The sequence below is a fragment of the Oncorhynchus clarkii genome, chromosome 30 (genome assembly GCF_045791955.1).
Source record: "Oncorhynchus clarkii lewisi isolate Uvic-CL-2024 chromosome 30, UVic_Ocla_1.0, whole genome shotgun sequence".
Classification (NCBI taxonomy): domain Eukaryota; kingdom Metazoa; phylum Chordata; class Actinopteri; order Salmoniformes; family Salmonidae; genus Oncorhynchus; species Oncorhynchus clarkii.
The window spans coordinates 3,829,539-3,846,424 of NC_092176.1; the positions used below are offsets into that span (position 1 = coordinate 3,829,539).

The window sequence follows — 16,886 nt, forward strand, 5'->3', positions numbered from 1 at the left end:
GAACCTTAACTAGCTCAGAACAAAGATACGGATCGCGACAGGTCTTACAGGAGCACTCCACTGCAAGGTGATTGAAATGACACAGAGGTAAGGCACGAATTGGATCACTCTCTGTTTCTATGAGACGTTTGTAACGCGAGGCTACAGGCAGCTGAGAGATTGAGTGTACAGGCAGCTGAGAGATTGAGTGTACAGGCAGCTGAGAGATTGAGTGTACAGGCAGCTGAGAGATTGAGGCTACAGGCAGCTGAGAGATTGAGTGTACAGGCAGCTGAGAGATTGAGTGTACAGGCAGCTGAGAGATTGAGGCTACAGGCAGCTGAGAGATTGAGGCTACAGGCAGCTGAGAGATTGAGGGTACAGGCATCTGAGAGATTGAGTGTACAGGCAGCTGAGAGATTGAGTGTACAGGCAGCTGAGAGATTGAGTGTACAGGCAGCTGAGAGATTGAGGCTACAGGCAGCTTAGAGATTGAGTGTACAGGCAGCTGAGAGATTGAGTGTACAGGCAGCTGAGAGATTGAGTGTACAGGCAGCTGAGAGATTGAGGCTACAGGCAGCTTAGAGATTGAGTGTACAGGCAGCTGAGAGATTGAGGCTACAGGCAGCTTAGAGATTGAGTGTACAGGCAGCTGAGAGATTGAGTGTACAGGCAGCTGAGAGATTGAGTGTACAGGCAGCTGAGAGATTGAGGCTACAGGCAGCTTAGAGATTGAGTGTACAGGCAGCTGAGAGATTGAGTGTACAGGCAGCTGAGAGATTGAGTGTACAGGCAGCTGAGATATTGAGTGTACAGGCAGCTGAGAGATTGAGTGTACAGGCAGCTGAGAGATTGAGTGTACAGGCAGCTGAGAGATTGAGTGTACAGGCAGCTGAGAGATTGAGTGTACAGGCAGCTGAGATATTGAGTGTACAGGCAGCTGTGAGATTGAGTGTACAGGCAGGGGTGAATGCAGAAAGAGCAAGCGTTAACGTTGCGCCGTCAAACTAACGGACTTACACAGGTAACTGCTAAAATAATGGAAACACCAACATAAAGTCTCTCAATAGGGTGTTGGGCCACCAAGAGCCGGAACAGCTTCAATGCACCTTGGTATAGAGTGTACAAGTGTCCGGGACTCTATTGGAGGGATGCGAGGCCACTCTTCCATGAGAAATTCCATAATTTGGTGTTTTGTTGATGGTAGTGGGAAAACGCTGTCTCAGGCGCTGCTCCAGAATCTCCCGTAAGTGTTCAATTGGTTTGAGAACCGGTGACTGACACACACACACACACGCACACACACCCTTTTAACCTAGCCATGTTAGCCAAAATAATGGGCAACTAGGCATTTTTATACATGACCCTAAGCATGATGGGATGTTAATTCCTTAATTAACTCAGGAACCACACTTGTGTGAAAGCACCTGCTTTCAATATCCTGTACTTTGAATCCCTCATTTACTCAAGCGTTTCCTCTATTTTGGCAGTTACCTGTACCTATTTATGGTAATGTGGGCAGTGGAACGAATGGGTCATGCAACTGAAGCTGGGATGAAGCATATGCATATGAATGAGTGAAATATTGATCGGCTAATGCTTTCGAACCGGCCACATTTCATGCTCGGGTCTTGTATAGTAATTTGCTCTCGCCTCAAACATGCACGCATATGTCAAAAAAAGGGAGACAAAAAAAAAAAAAGGTCTCGCCTTTGGTCTCGGTGGGTGCTCCTCAATGCATATGCATGTATAACCTTTGAGCTGAGAGGCTCTCATATTTTAAGCGTTGACCTACACATAAATATGTTGTACAGGTCTTGAGCGGAGACAAAGTCTTGACACTCGTTAGCAACGAGTAGCCAAAACGAGTGTCGGTGTAAAGGGCTAGAGGAGAGGAGGAGGAAATGAAGGAGGAGGAGGAGGAGGAGGAGGAGAGACAACACAGGCTTCTTATGAGGCAAGGACGGACAAAGAGGTTTAGGCCCCAATTTGATCAATTGCAGATAAGGAAAACCGCTGCGGGTTCAATCAAAATGCTTATGGTGTAGCTTATCATAGGTGTTAGCCACATTAAACACACATACCCTACAACCTGGTGAATCAGGAAGAGGATAGGGAGGAAGATAAGGAGAGGACGAGGAGAGAGAGAGATGTGGATGGATGGGAGGGGGGGGGGAGAAAGGTATGAGTGAAGAACACTAATGTAAGAGAGAGACTTGAAGTGGGGGATGATGGTGATGAACGAGAGGGGGGGGTTCATGTTGATCTGAGGAGGAGAGAGGGTTGATCGGCGGGGACTTAAGCAGGACAAAATACTTCTGGGCTGAGGGAAGACAGACAGGGCTGCCTCTGTCACACAGCCTGCTTTTTCTTCACACGGATCACCCACATATTTGTGTTGATCTTTATGCTTACCGTGGCGACCATCTTGGGGCGGTCCCTATCTGGGCAGGTGAGGGAGGAGTCATCTCTGTGGGGTGTGCTAGTCAGGACCACGTGGGCGGAGCCAGATGTGTGTGACAGCTCCTCCTGCTGCAGACTCTTGGTGCACACATCCTCCAGCACCACCTTGACACAGTGAGCCATATGGGGCACCAGCTTCCTGAACGCAGCCCTCCAATCAAACTCCAGAACAATGGCCTACGACCAGGAAGATACAAAAGGTCAACCAATCAACACGGGGAAAGGGCAAAATGAACATCCAAAGAGACTGATTAGTCAGAAACATGTTCGATCAGGTGATATGGCAGCAGTTGATAGAATAATGGTTTATTGCTCAAGCTGCAGTTCCTCCTCCGAGGCAGCAGAGGGCAGTCTCACCTCCGGACTCTGGAAGAGCGTCTCTGCCGTGGTCTTGCTACCATCGACAGTGGTCATATCCAAGTCGTCTTTGGTCTTTTTCAATATTCCTATCAACAGAAACAGATATGGATTCCAAATAAGTCTCAACATTGGAATAAGGTCTCAGATGGATGGGTTTGGCCAAATCTCCAAGCCCATAGCTAAGATAAATGAAATGGCCATCAACCTAAAGACAAGGCCATGACATAAACTCATCGATAACGCATATTTTGAGACAATAGGCTATTCAGGAAATATAGCTACTGTATAATTCTTAAAAGTATTGCTGAAATGTCCACGATAATATCCCATGGTAAATGGTGGGCAGCATGGATAATGCTTGCATAACTGTACATAAACCAATCAGTAAAAGTGACAAGCAAATGACGACGTGAGCAGTAAATCAAGTTTGAAGTCAAATGCAACAGTGAGCGGTTTATTAGTCTAAATCTGAGGCTTGGAGTTGATGTGAACCCAGATAGCAACGGCCGTAACTGGGCTAATCCTTTGAGGGGGTGAGGGGGAGGATAAGACGGGTGTATGGGGGAACAAATTAAAAGGAGCACACATCAAGGCCACGTTTTCCTAATCAGAAGCGGAAAAGTGAGACCCCAGGCGAGGCAATTTAGCCGAAACAAGACCGCGCGGAGCGGAAGAGGGGAGGAAGCAGCCCGCGCGTCACTTTTTGACCTTTAAGCCCATCTGATGAATTTCTGGTAATTAAGCCGTTTGATTGCCTCAAATTAATGATTTGGATAACTGCCCTTTAAAGGCTGTTTACTTCTCTGTAAATCGAGCCTTTCTGCATGTCTTGTTTTTTAATGTAACCTTTATGGAAATTACTACATGCACCAAAAGCTTTCATTTAACTTCCCTGCTCCAGTTCAGAGGGGAAAGAGGAGATGGCTGGCAAAGACTTGTACGGCAACCACGATAATTCCCTGTTAAAAGTGCACATTTAAATAACACATGGAGAATATGCCATCGGTTTAGACTGTATGTCCAGGCAAGTTACGTGTGCAAAAGCATGCAATGTTGTTGTTTGGTGTTCTGTGTGCATGTGTTGGAGTAGACTTGTCTCAGCCTGATGTGCAAAGAGACCTCTTCTTCTGAACATCATGTGCTCTCTCTCTCTCTCTCTCTCTCTCTCTCTCTCTCTCTCTCTCTCTCTCTCTCCCCCTCTCTCCCTCTCTCTCTCTCTCTCTCTCTCTCTCTCTCTCTCTATAAGGATACCTGCCATCAGTCTCATCAGTGGAGACTGTTGCGAAGGATGTGACATCACTGTTGCAGTCTATATTCACAGTTCACGCAGACATGCACTGGTGTTTGTGTGTGTGTGTGTGTGTGTGTGTTTCTGTAGCGGTTGTGTACCTCTCACACTGCAGGGAGTCTCCCCAGCACAGTTGATGAATGCCAGTTGAGTGGCCAGCTCGTCCACTTGGCTCTCCAGGCCCAGCAGAGTGCAGGCTAGCTGGGTCAGGACCCTCAGCTGGTGAGATGTTAGGCTGAAGTTCCTGTCTCTCCTGGGGGGCAGCTCCAGAGGCGCTGTGGTGGACGAGGTTACACAGAGAAAACAACCACTTTAGCCGATCTGTCACTAGCAGGCTGTCATTTCATATTACAGGATTATTCAACCTCATGTGGTATTCCACACACGCACACCCTCACAAACACACTCACACAAACGCACGCACGCCCGCATGCACACACACCTCCACTCCATCATATCACACCCTCTACCACCTTAGTATAACCTTACACCCCCCTATGAATATCGATTCCCGCACAATTCCCAGCACTCCAACAACAGCAAAAAAAGGAAAAACTTTCTCCTAACGAAGTCACACATCCTCGGCACAAACTTTTCCTCTCCCCCTAACCCGCGGATGACCCCCCTCAGCAAATATGGATTTCCCATTTCTGAAGCTGCCAAACCCATCACCCAGGGGATGTTCCGCATTAAGCCAAAGAATGGGCGGCGATGAAATGTGTTGCTGTACTCCCAGACACATGAACAAATACTTTTGTGTGTCTGCTTAAACGAGTTCCTCCACTGCAAAAGCATTTGGGAATGGATCAGCGCGGCATTAGCCATCGTTAGAAAAGCATGGCCATGATTGAGTGTGGAGAAAAAAAAAGAAGAGGCTTCCAATAATTGCGACTCTATTGCCTCTAGATCCTAATGTCATTTTGTCACATTGTTAAACAAAATGGGAAAATATGACAACACACTCATTCCCTCGTCTCCAGGCTTAATCATGCACGAGAGTGTGTGTCGGGACTGGTAAATATCTTTATTTGTGGACGGCTTTCGCCTTACATTTGCACGCGTCACTCTTCCTAGATGATTATCCCAGTGCTCCGCTGGTCACCTTGCAACAATATTCATGCTTCAAATGTGCGTGTTGGTATGTGCAAGTACGTGTGTATGCCTGCAGTGTGTGCATGTGTGTGTTTGTGTGTGTATGAGAGTGTGATTAAGCAGCATAGGCCCATGGCTCTGCAGCTCCTCAGTAATGGTTTCCAGTGGGAGTCGACGACCTGGCTGACACTCACACACACACGCACACACACACACACGCGCGCCTGTCACTCGCTCTGTACAGGTTGAGAGACAGAGAGACAGCACCTACAGCCAGGGAGCTCACTGAGACTCTTAGCAAGGAGTTACAGTCAGTGTCATGATGGGTAATTAACAATAAACTGGTCGTACATACATCTAAAAACCAAAACCATTGTATACGGTCCAAATCATTCTCTTAGACCTGAACCTTAACTGGAGTTGTACATAAAAGGTGTGACAATTGAGCAAGTTGAGGAAGCTAAACTCCTGGGTTTAACATTGGACGGTCAATTATCATGGTCAAGTCATATTGACAAAGTTATTGTGACGATGGGGAGGGGATTTTTACACAAAAAATCAACTGTACTAGTTGTTCAGGCTCTGGTGTTGTCCCATCTTGATTACTGTCCGGTAGTATGGTGAGGTGCAACAAGGAAAGACCTAGCAAAGCTGCAGCCGGCTCAAAACACATCATGCCCTTAACTGCACACACAGAACGAACATCAACTACATGCATGATAGTCTTTCATGGTTGTGGGTTGAGGAGAAATGGACTACTTCTTTTCTAGTCTTTTTAAGAAACATTTGTGTGTTGAAAATGCCTAACCATCTAATCTATTTGCATACACGTCAAACAGACATATAGTGTGTTCAGAAAGTATTCACACCCCTTGACTTTTCCCACATTTTGTTGTGTAAGAATTCAAAATGGATTACATTTAGAGGTTGTGTCACTGGGCAACACCCATTACCCCATAATGTCAAAGTTGTCACGCCCTGGCCATAGAGAGGCTTTTATTCTCTATTTTAGTTAGGCCAGGGTGTGACTAGGGTGGGCATTCTAGTTTCTTTATTTCTATGTTTTCCATTTCTTTGTGTTTGGCCGTGTGTGGTTCTCAATCAGAGGCAGCTGTCTATCGTTGTCTCTGATTGAGAATCATACCTAGGTAGCCTTTTTCCCACCTGGGTTTGTGGGTAGTTGTTTTCTGTATAGTTTTAGTTACCTTACAGAACGGTTTGTTTCTCGCTTTGTTATTTTTGTTCTAGTGTTGAGATTTAAATAAATATCATGAACACGTACCACGCTGCGCTTTGGCCCACTCCTTCTTCATCAGACGAGCTTTACAAAAGTGAAATTATGTTTTTTTAGAAATGTTTGCTAATTATTTAAAAATGAAAAGCTAAAATGTCTTGAGTCAATAGTATTCAATCCCTTTGTTATGGCAAGCCTAAATAAGTTCAGGAGTAAACATTTGCTTAACAAGTCACATAATAAATTGATGGACTCACTCTGTTTGCAATAACAGTGTTTAACATGATTTTTGAATAACTACCTCATCTCTGTGCCCTACACATACAGTACAATTCTCTGTAAGGTCCCTCAGTCAAGCAATGAATTTCAAACACAGATTCAACCACACAAACTAGGGAGGTTTTCCAATGCCTCGTTAAGAAGGGCACCTATTGGAAGATGGGGGGAACAAATTGAATATCCCTTTGAGCATGGTAAAGTTATTGCACTTTGGATGGTGTATTAATAGGCCCAGTCACTACAAAGATACACGTGTCCTTGTAAGGGGTGCGTGTTGGTGTCAGGGAAGTCAGGCACAGGAGAACATACTTGGTATAAACGGAGTAATTTAACTTCTTTGGGGTACCCTCCACCTTCTTCTCAATTTCTGCCTAAAGACATACCCTAATCTAACTGCCTGTAGCTCAGGCCCAGAGGCAAGGATATGCATATTCTTGGTATCATTTGAAAGGAAACACTCTGAATTTTGTGGAAATGTGAATTGAATGTAGGAGAATATAACACAATAGATCTGGTAGAAGAAAATACAAGGAAATAAACATACATTTTCTGTTTTTTATTGTTGCTGCATCATCTTTCAAATGACCAAGAACAGCCAAACATACATATAGGATGCTGGGAGTGGTTTAAATGAAGAACATAAGATGGCAACAATACCTGAGCAAAGTTTTGGACAGATAACTTAAAAAATGAGCGAGCTACATGACATTGAGCATGAAGTCACCCAGGTGTCCCACACAAATGTACCCAAATGTACCCAAGTGGCCGAATTGGTACAGTGATACATTTTGAAGGAAAGAACTATATACAAAATACATAAATGCTATTCTAACACACCCCCCCCCCCCAAAAAAAAAAAATATATATATATATATATATATATATACACTGCTCAAAAAAATAAAGGGAACACTTAAACAACACAATGTAACTCAAAGTCAATCACACTTCTGTGAAATCAAACTGTCCACTTAGGAAGCAACACTGATTGACAATAAATTTCACATGCTGCTGTGCAAATGGAATAGACAACAGGTGGAAATTATAGGCAATTAGCAAGACACCCCCAATATAGGAGTGGTTCTGCAGGTAGGGACCACAGACCACTTCTCAGTTCCTATGCTTCCTGGCTGATGTTTTGGTCACTTTTGAATGCTGGCGGTGCTTTCACTTTAGTGGTAGCATGAGACGGAGTCTACAACCCACACAAGTGGCTCAGGTAGTGCAGCTCATCCAGGATGGCACATCAATGCGAGATGTGGCAAGAAGGTTTGCTGTGTCTGTCAGAGTAGTGTCCAGAGCATGGAGGTGCTACCAGGAGACAGGCCAGTACATCAGGAGACATGGAGGAGGCCGTAGGAGGGCAACAACCCAGCAGCAGGACCGCTACCTCCGCCTTTGTGCAAGGAGGAGCTGGAGGAGCACTGCCAGAGCCCTGCAAAGTGACCTCCAGCAGGCCACAAATGTGCATGTGTCTGCTCAAACGGTCAGAAACAGACTCCATGAGGGTGGTATGAGGGCCCGACGTCCACAGGTGGGGGTTGTGCTTACAGCCCAACACCGTGCAGGGCGTTTGGCATTTGCCAGAGAACACCAAGATTGGCAAATTCGCCACTGGCACCCTGTGCTCTTCACAGATGAAAGCAGGTTCACACTGAGCACATGTGACAGACGTGACAGTCTGGAAACGCCTTGGAGAACGTTCTGCTGCCTGCAACATCCTCCAGCATGACCGGTTTGGCGGTGGGTCAGTCATGGTGTGCCGCACAGCCCTCCATGTGCTCGCCAGAGGTAGCCTCACTGCCATTAGGTACCGAGATGAGATCCTCAGACCCCTTGTGAGACCATATGCTGGTGTGGTTGGCCCTGGGTTCCTCCTAATGCAAGACAATGATAGACCTCATGTGGCTGGAGTGTGTCAGCAGTTCCTGCAAGAGGAAGGCATTGATGCTATGGACTGGCCCGCCCGTTCCCCAGACCTGAATCCAATTGAGCACATCTGGGACATCATGTCTCGCTCCATCCACCAACGCCACGTTGCACCACAGACCGTCCAGGAGTTGGCGGATGCTTTAGTCCAGGTCTGGGAGGAGATCCCTAAGGAGACCATCCGCCACCTCATCAGGAGCATGCCCAGGCGTTGTAGGGAGGTCATACAGGCACGTGGAGGCCACACACACTACTGAGCCTCATTTTGACTTGTTTTAAGGACATTACATCAAAGTTGGATCAGCCTCCTCCATGTCTCCTGATCAGCCTGTAGGGAATAATTTTGCACGCCCAATTTTTCAGTTTTTGATTTGTTAAAAAAGTTTGAAATATCCAATAAATGTCGTTCCACTTCATGATTGTGTCCCACTTGTTGTTGATTCTTCACAAAAAATACAGTTTTATATCTTTATGTTTGAAGCCTGAAATGTGGCAAAAGGTCGCAAAGTTCAAGGGGGCCGAATACTTTCGCAAGGCACTGTATATATATATAAAATATATATATGTAATAAAAATAATAAAACAAACAATTAACAAGGGTAACTATTTACATATTTTCTATTTACAATATTGTGAAGACCTTCAGTCCTTTTCACAATATTTGTGCTGCTGGTGCCATGGCCCATAGCAGTCTCTTTCTGCTGTAAAGCAAAGGCTTACTGAACAGGTGGTGCAGGTGATGTCGTTGGGGCATTTCCTGTGACAAAGGGCACAACGACGTCTCCCTACTGTGCCCTTTTTGCCCTGAAGCACATTCAGGCCTGCAGATATGAATCTGGGCAGGTGAACACCACTGGTTGGGGCAGAAGGGACAGAGGTAGAGGGGACAGAAGGTGCTACAGTGGACTTGCTGTAGCTAGCAAGCTCCTGGATGAGCAGCTCCCTGAAGGCTAGCTGTGAGATGGGGAGCTGTCCACAGCTCTTAGCCATTTCCTTATGGAGGATGAAGGCATTCACCACAGCAATGTCAATGAGATGATAGAAACATTTATTGTACCATTTCATGGTCTTGTGGAGAACATTGTAGTCTCCTATCAGCGCATCTGACAGGTCCACACCTCCCATGCTCCTTCACAACAGCTGGAATGGGGACATTTTTTGTGGTCCATGCCCCGCTACCGTACTTCACACGCCTGACGACGTGATCTCCACTGAAGGACTTGTGGATACTGGAGCACATGACCACCTCTCTGGTATCCATCCACTTCACAAAGAGCAGGCCATCTTCACGGATCCATCGCATGGTACCCCGCTCAGCCCGCTTAGGCATGTCGTTCACCTTTGTCTTTGGAAAGCCCACTCTGTTGGTCCGAATGGTGCCACAAGCCCACACATCCAGCTTCCTCACCTCTGTAAACAGGGTAGGGCTTGTGTAGAAGTTGTCCACAAACAGTTTGTAGCCCTTCCCCAGCAGTTGTAAATCCAATAACTCCATAACGGAATCATAACTCAGTCCCTTACCGGTAGCAAAACTGTTTTTCCCCTCATAAACAAAACAAATGAAAGTGTAGGCACACACAGAACCAGCCAAAACAAACAGCTTGTAACCCCACTTAGTTGGTTTGTTTCTCATGTATTGTTTGAGGCCAATTCTGGCCTTTGAGGCTACCATCCTCTCATCGATGGACAGGTTCTGGGCGGGCTGAAAATAGGTCTTGCAGGCCTCAACGATGTTGGGGTAGAGAGGTTTGATTTTGCACAGCCTATCAAAACTTGGTGTGCCTCTCTTCTTGTCATTCTCCCCATCAACTTCTGGGTCACTGATGTGAAGCGCCCGTGAGATAGTCAGAAACCTTTTACAAGACATGACAGTCATGGGGAAAGGCAGTTGATAGAGAGCTGACGTTTTCCAGTAGTCCCTTAGAGTTTTCAACTTCACCAGCCCCATGTAAATGACCATTGAAAAGTAGCAGAAAAGGTCTGACATGGAAATGGTCTTCCATGCCTCTTTCTTTCCTGCCTGCTTCTTAGCCCCGTACTTATTCGTATTCGACACCAGGGAGTCAACAACTGACGAGGTGAAAAACAGTTGAAAAAGTTGAAGGGGGCTGTACTTTGCAGTCATGTCTAGTTGAGGTCCTGGCTGCCTTTTGGGTCTAAAAACTGGTGGATTTGGTTCCACATCATCTTCTAACACAGAGTGCCAATGACCCTCTGGCCCTCTGTCTGCAGGTTTCTCTCTTCCCAACCTCCTCTTCTATGTCACTGACTTCACATCTCTAGATGGCCAGGTAGGTGTTGAGCCGGAGACAGCGGGGGTCCGGCTGGATGAACCAGCTTCAGAGGGAGATGGACACCTAGACATTGGCGGCTCATAATCAGAATCACTGCCACTGTGAAATATATTTTTTTAAATCAGTAACAATGCTTTCACGTATGAGCCCTGTATCAACACGTAAAATAAACAGATATATATAGAGTACAGGGAACATAATCACTATGGTGACGAGCTGTTCCATTCCATGTTTATGTAAAATAAATTTTGAAAATATATCACACACACACACACACACACACACACACACACACACACACACACACACACACACACACACACACACACACACACACACACACACACACACACACACACACACAAACACACACACACACACACACACACACACACACACACACAATTTCATTACAGATTATATTTTTATATATTGAAAATAAAATAAAATCTCAAATGAATAATATTTGATATTATTAATTTCAAACAATGACAAAATTGGGCCAAACTACAGTCAATCAACGATAGACCGGTGATGTCATTGATTGGTGTCTTCAAATTGGTTTGTTACGGTCAATACGTCCCGGGAAAAGAACCATCAAGTATGGTTGTGTTAGTAACAACCAGAGGATTGCAATGAAACCAACCATGACTGGATAAACAGTCATGATTTAACAATAACAAATAATAACAAATAATAATATAAAATGGTAGTAAATATTAATACCAAATTAAATACAAAAATAACAACAATATAGTAGAATTGCAATAAATATAAAAAGATAAACATGGAAAATGAAGCTATAACTAACTTATAACTAAATAACTGTCATCTTTACATCAGTACTACAATTACTACCATCATTGCTACTACTACCACCACCACCATTAAACTGCTATCATTACCATCACCCTACTATCCATACCACTACTATTTGGAATGATGAACAACAATAATAATAGTAATAACAATAATAGTCATTACAGTAATACTAATAATAAGTAAGTTACTATTTACTATGCAGATGTTATTATTCAGTGTCCCTCAGGCTATGGCAGGCAAATACATATTTGGCTGCAAGAGGAGCCATTGCTCCTTCGCCCATTACTATTTTTAGTTTTTCCTCTGGGTTTAATATGTTAAAATTTGGAATACATGTAGTCATGTCTGTGAATACTTAATCTCTTGGTGAGGAATATTTCTCAGTAAAGGAGAAAGTGCATCTGTTTCTACCTCCCCTGTCGTGCAGTGATCAACACCCTCTCATCTCTCTCTCTCTCTCTCTCTCTCTCTCTCTCTCTCTCTCTCTCTCTCTCTCTCTCTCTCTCTCTCTCTCTCTCTCTCTCTCTCTCTCTCTCTCTCTCTCTCTCTCTCTCTCTCTCTCTCTCTCTCTCTCTCTCTCTCTCTCTCTCTCTCTCTCTCTCTGCAACATCTCCAAGCAAACCATCTAAAGTAGATGTGATGTGTCTCAAAGAAACGCCAAGGCACAACCCCCTCTTAATAAAGAGCTCTCTCCTGAGTGGGCAACCTGTTGACTGTTCCCTTCCCGTGAACCCGGGAAGACTGTTTCCCCTCCTCCGTCTCTCCGTTACTCCAACACTCACACCGTGACACATGACCTTGGAGTGTAACAGCCCTGTCTACTCCAACACCCATTGCTATATGAACTATATGTATTTATAGCTCTGGCTCCACTGCTATACAGGATACAGCCATTTAAAGGTCATTATGCCTGTGTCACATCACACGGTGGAACCAAACGGGGGTGCTTAAGGCACCCAGGTGTGTCATCGACAAGAGAGCACCGAGAGGCAGGGAGGAACACGGTAGGGTTCACTTAAGGGTCAGTCTACAGAAAAACTATACAGGGAACTAGCACTATTGCAGCCCTAAAACGGACATGATCACTATTGTATCACACCTGAATTATAGATTTATTTGATTGAGAGTGATAGGTAAAAGACTGTGCCAGGAAATCATGGGGATATTAGACTACCCTAACTTGGAGAACAAGCCATTGAAACAGAAGTATAGCGTAGCTATATGGAGTCACATACTGCAGTTGGTGTTGTGTGGTGATGGATAGTTGCATGGCCCTTGTGAAAACACAGCCAAGAGGGCGACATATCAGAGGAGCTAGTGAGGTCATGCTCTTATTTCCACAGTCATGACCAAGGCGACTAGTAAAGACAACATGTACTATCAATTGTGGAGGATGGTGGCCAATGATAGACAGCATGTGCTTGGTTGGAACACAAAGGAACACAAACATCCATTTGGGGGGAAAACCGTCAGTCTCCTCCACGGCAGTTCCACCTGAGCTGAACAACATTACTGTCACAGTCACACTCCCCTTGACTGGCACGAAAAGGGAGAGAGGGGAGGGGACGAAAACAGAGGGAGGGAGGGAGGGAGGGAAGGGAATTCCCTCAGCAGTTGTTATTGATTCCGGTGTTTACGGGCGGATAGTTTAGTGCCGTTTACAAAACAGAACAGATGCAGCCAGTGAGCAAAAAATGTAAACAATTGCTGTATGGCGGGCTGCCAAATCCCCGGTCTGATGTATTAAACTCACACTGAAGTGCATTTCCCCTTTGGGCTGTACTTATTACCACTTCATTTCCTCAGCTCTCCCTCTCTCTTTCTCTCTCACTCTCTCTCTTGTTCCCTCAGTCGTCAGAGTGGGGTGCACCGGCTTGTTGTCTGGCCGTCTTCTGTCCTTCCCTGACCCCGGAGGCCCGGCACTACCTAACAGACCCATTAGCGAGGGGAATTGCATGTGTCTGACGCGGTCGAAAAACCAATTATTAGACACTTTCTTCCAAATGTTGCCAGAGTCTGTTGGGAATGGGCAATCACGCAATAATTTAGCCACTGATTTAATTTCACTCCTCTCTCTCCCTCTCTCTCTCTCTCTCTCTCTCTCGCTCTCTCTCTCTCTCTCTCTCTCCCCCCCCCCCCCCCTCTTTCTCTTCCTGTAGCGTGGCTGACATCTCTATGGTCCTTTGCCAGGGCTGCTCTCTCTAACTCTGCCAGGGATGGTTAGCTGGCTGGCCTCAAGCCTCACGTCTCAACTCCACCCATGATTACAATAACTCAGACAGGCGCTGAGATGTGCGTGTGTGTGTGTGTGCGTACGTACGTTGTTGCTGGTCATAAAAAAAACTCCAGTTCTGTGTGGAGAGGGATATACATTTCAAAAGCCCATTGACAAGTTTATCATGCAGTCAGATCGCCGGGTGCTATTCTCCGCAGACTGGCACTGACAGAACAACAAAGGGTTTGTCAGTGGATTGAAGGCAGATATCCACAAAGATGCAGATATAAACAGCAGAGCCCAGGGACTCCCTCACTCTGACATCAAGCTGGTCTCCTTCCTACCCCGCTCCCCCGTGCATGTTGGCACTCAGAGGAGACGGATGCAAGGTGGGGTGGACGGTGTGTATGTGTGTCACGGCAGTTTAAGGGGGGTATAAAGCAGGCACGGCTCCCAGCGCGCTGATTGGCCCCCTGCGTGAGGGTGGCAGGGTCAGAACGGAGCTGAGGGGGCCACCGGGAGGACTGCCCACGGGGCCCCGTGGCGGCTGGGTCCCGCTCCATCAGTCGCGGCCCGCTGCTCAACCAGACAGCCTTATTATGGGTGACTCCCGCTGATGCCCCCCCTCATGGCCCCTGGACAGCAAGAGGCAAAGTCTGCCTGAACCACAGCAGGGGCTACCCGTCGTTCACAGGGGGGGAAAGTGGGAAGTTTTGATATCTCGATTAGGCTGCTGGTTTGGTGGGGAGGGGTGTACGGTGGCCAGGCTAAGGCTGCTGTCAGCTTTCTCCTTGTACTCTATAGCCAATCAGCTCCAAATGGAGAGAGGGACGTATTGTATTGTGTGGAAACATTTCATTACAGGCCACTTGTTTTGGTACCGTGTTCTTGGACCCTCTAGGACTCCATACAGTAGCAGAGTGTTATCCTGTCTGTGCTCTCAATAAGCCCTGCTCTACTCCCTCTGAAAGAAGGTGCTGGAATACTTGAGTGGTTTGTTGATATGCTTGAGCTTAACAAGAGTGATGCACAAAAGCTTTGTGTGACCATTCGGAGGAAATGGAACCGGATTTTACACACGCGTACTACGCACGCACGTACACGTGTGCGCACACACACACACACGCACAAACACACACACAGTGCCATGTTTAGTCTTCCAATGTACCTAGGGTTTGGAGACACTGGGACATAGTGGAATTCATAAAATCTCAAGTGAAATGGTGAACACACATAAAAGATTCTCTCACACACACACACACACACACACACACACATGCAATGACACACACACATGTAATGAAGCCTCATTAACATCAGTAAACAAACCCTCACTAGGCCGTGAACCCACAGCTCTTAAACCAGACCTTCTAGACAGCGTAGGGATGTGCAGGGCTGTGGCTATACAATGGGAAGCAGCAGCCGTAAACAGAGAGCATTGGGCATATAAAAACCCCTGGTTCTAACACACCCCCCCCCCCCCCCCCCTGCAGTAATTACATGGCTACATTCATGTGCACGGCCCGGCAGACACCGCGTCTGAACCCCTGCACAGATATGATCTAGTGGAGAGCAGCTCTTATTAAATATTAACAAACACCATTCCCAAGTAGCCTCAATCCCCAGAAGGAATCTCCCGCGGTGGCGGGAGCAGCAGTAGCAGCACTAGCTATCTCTGGCACTACTGAAGCACTCTCCCTGCTGAATAGGCTGGTGCGCCATGACTGCAGGGAGTTCAGAGAGCCGAGGAAGGAGGCAAGGAGGAGGGGCGGAGGGGCGGAGGGGTGGAGGTGAGAATGTGCTTACTGCACATGTTCAAACCCAAGCCTTCTGTACGCAGTACTGCCTATAGCGCACGGCACAAGTCGGAGAGAATTAGTGGGACCTGGGAATGGAATTCATACCTTGGGGAGCATGCAGATGTCCTTCAGTGTGTGAATGGAGACTCTTCAGCTGTGCTGAATGATTGCTTGGGACAAGTTTATCGATGGACGTGTAAGCAGGCAAGCCAGGTGTATCGCGTTCCATGGTGTACATGAAAAGTGTGTTCTGTTTCTATACTACGCAAATTGGGAAGCAATTACTCAATTGCAGATTTGGAAAATCTGCAATTTACATAATGTATATATTAGGCTTATGTAAGAAGCTATTTTAATGCCGAATTACTGCATGTCATCATTAGACATAATGGAAATGACACATTTCCTCTAAGGTACTTAAACGCTGCACAAACACTTGCGCACCTTCAACGACAGACCACCTGGCAGATAGCACTGCACGTGCACGTGCACGAACACACAAACAGACACACACACACTACTTGATTACCCCTTTTCCTGTCCAGACGCAGTGAGGTGTGATAGTAAGGTTTAAAGCTTGCATTGTTCCTGGCCAGTCAATCTGTCCGGCAGACTCCAGAGTCCTACTGATCACCCCATTACTACCGGGAAGGAGAGAGAAAGGGGAGAGGGGGGGTAGAAAGGAGGTGGAGAGCGAGGGACGGCGAGAAAAGGGGCTACAAAGGGCTGAGACACTCACATCTGTCTGGGAACAATGTCAGCGCTTCCCCATTCAGAGAGAGGGGTTAAAAGAACTGTCACATCTCGCTGATGTGAACGCTGTTAAATGGTTCAGTGGTTTGACAGTAGTTGATGCCAGAGACTGCACTCCCCTGGGAGAGCTCTGGGAAAGAAGCACAGGCTCAGGCTGCCTCCCAGGCTCCCCTCCCATTACCCACCCCTCCATTGAAAATCCAGCAGATAAATAGATAGGCGGAAATAAACAATAACACGCTACAGGGAGATAATAGGGATCTGAGAACGTATGCATCAAGTGAATATATGCATATTGTTTTTCTATGTGTCATCATTGTCAACGCGGCCCTTGAAGATCTCCATGGGTAAAGACAACCACCAAAGTGACGTGAAGCCA

General features: G+C 46.4%; 1 protein-coding gene across 1 annotated transcript in view; it reads right to left on the reverse strand.

Moving 5' to 3' along the window:
* The window catches only part of LOC139389409 (KIAA0825 ortholog), a 148,688-nt gene that overhangs the window by 112,638 nt on the left and 19,164 nt on the right, over positions 1-16,886 (reverse strand). Inside the window, exons 5-7 of the mRNA XM_071136149.1 lie at positions 4,192-4,365; positions 2,800-2,888; positions 2,395-2,619 (exon numbers count right to left, since the gene is read on the reverse strand). Of these exons, the coding sequence (XP_070992250.1) occupies positions 2,395-2,619; positions 2,800-2,888; positions 4,192-4,365 (488 nt within the window). The remainder of the gene's footprint in view (positions 1-2,394; positions 2,620-2,799; positions 2,889-4,191; positions 4,366-16,886) is intronic.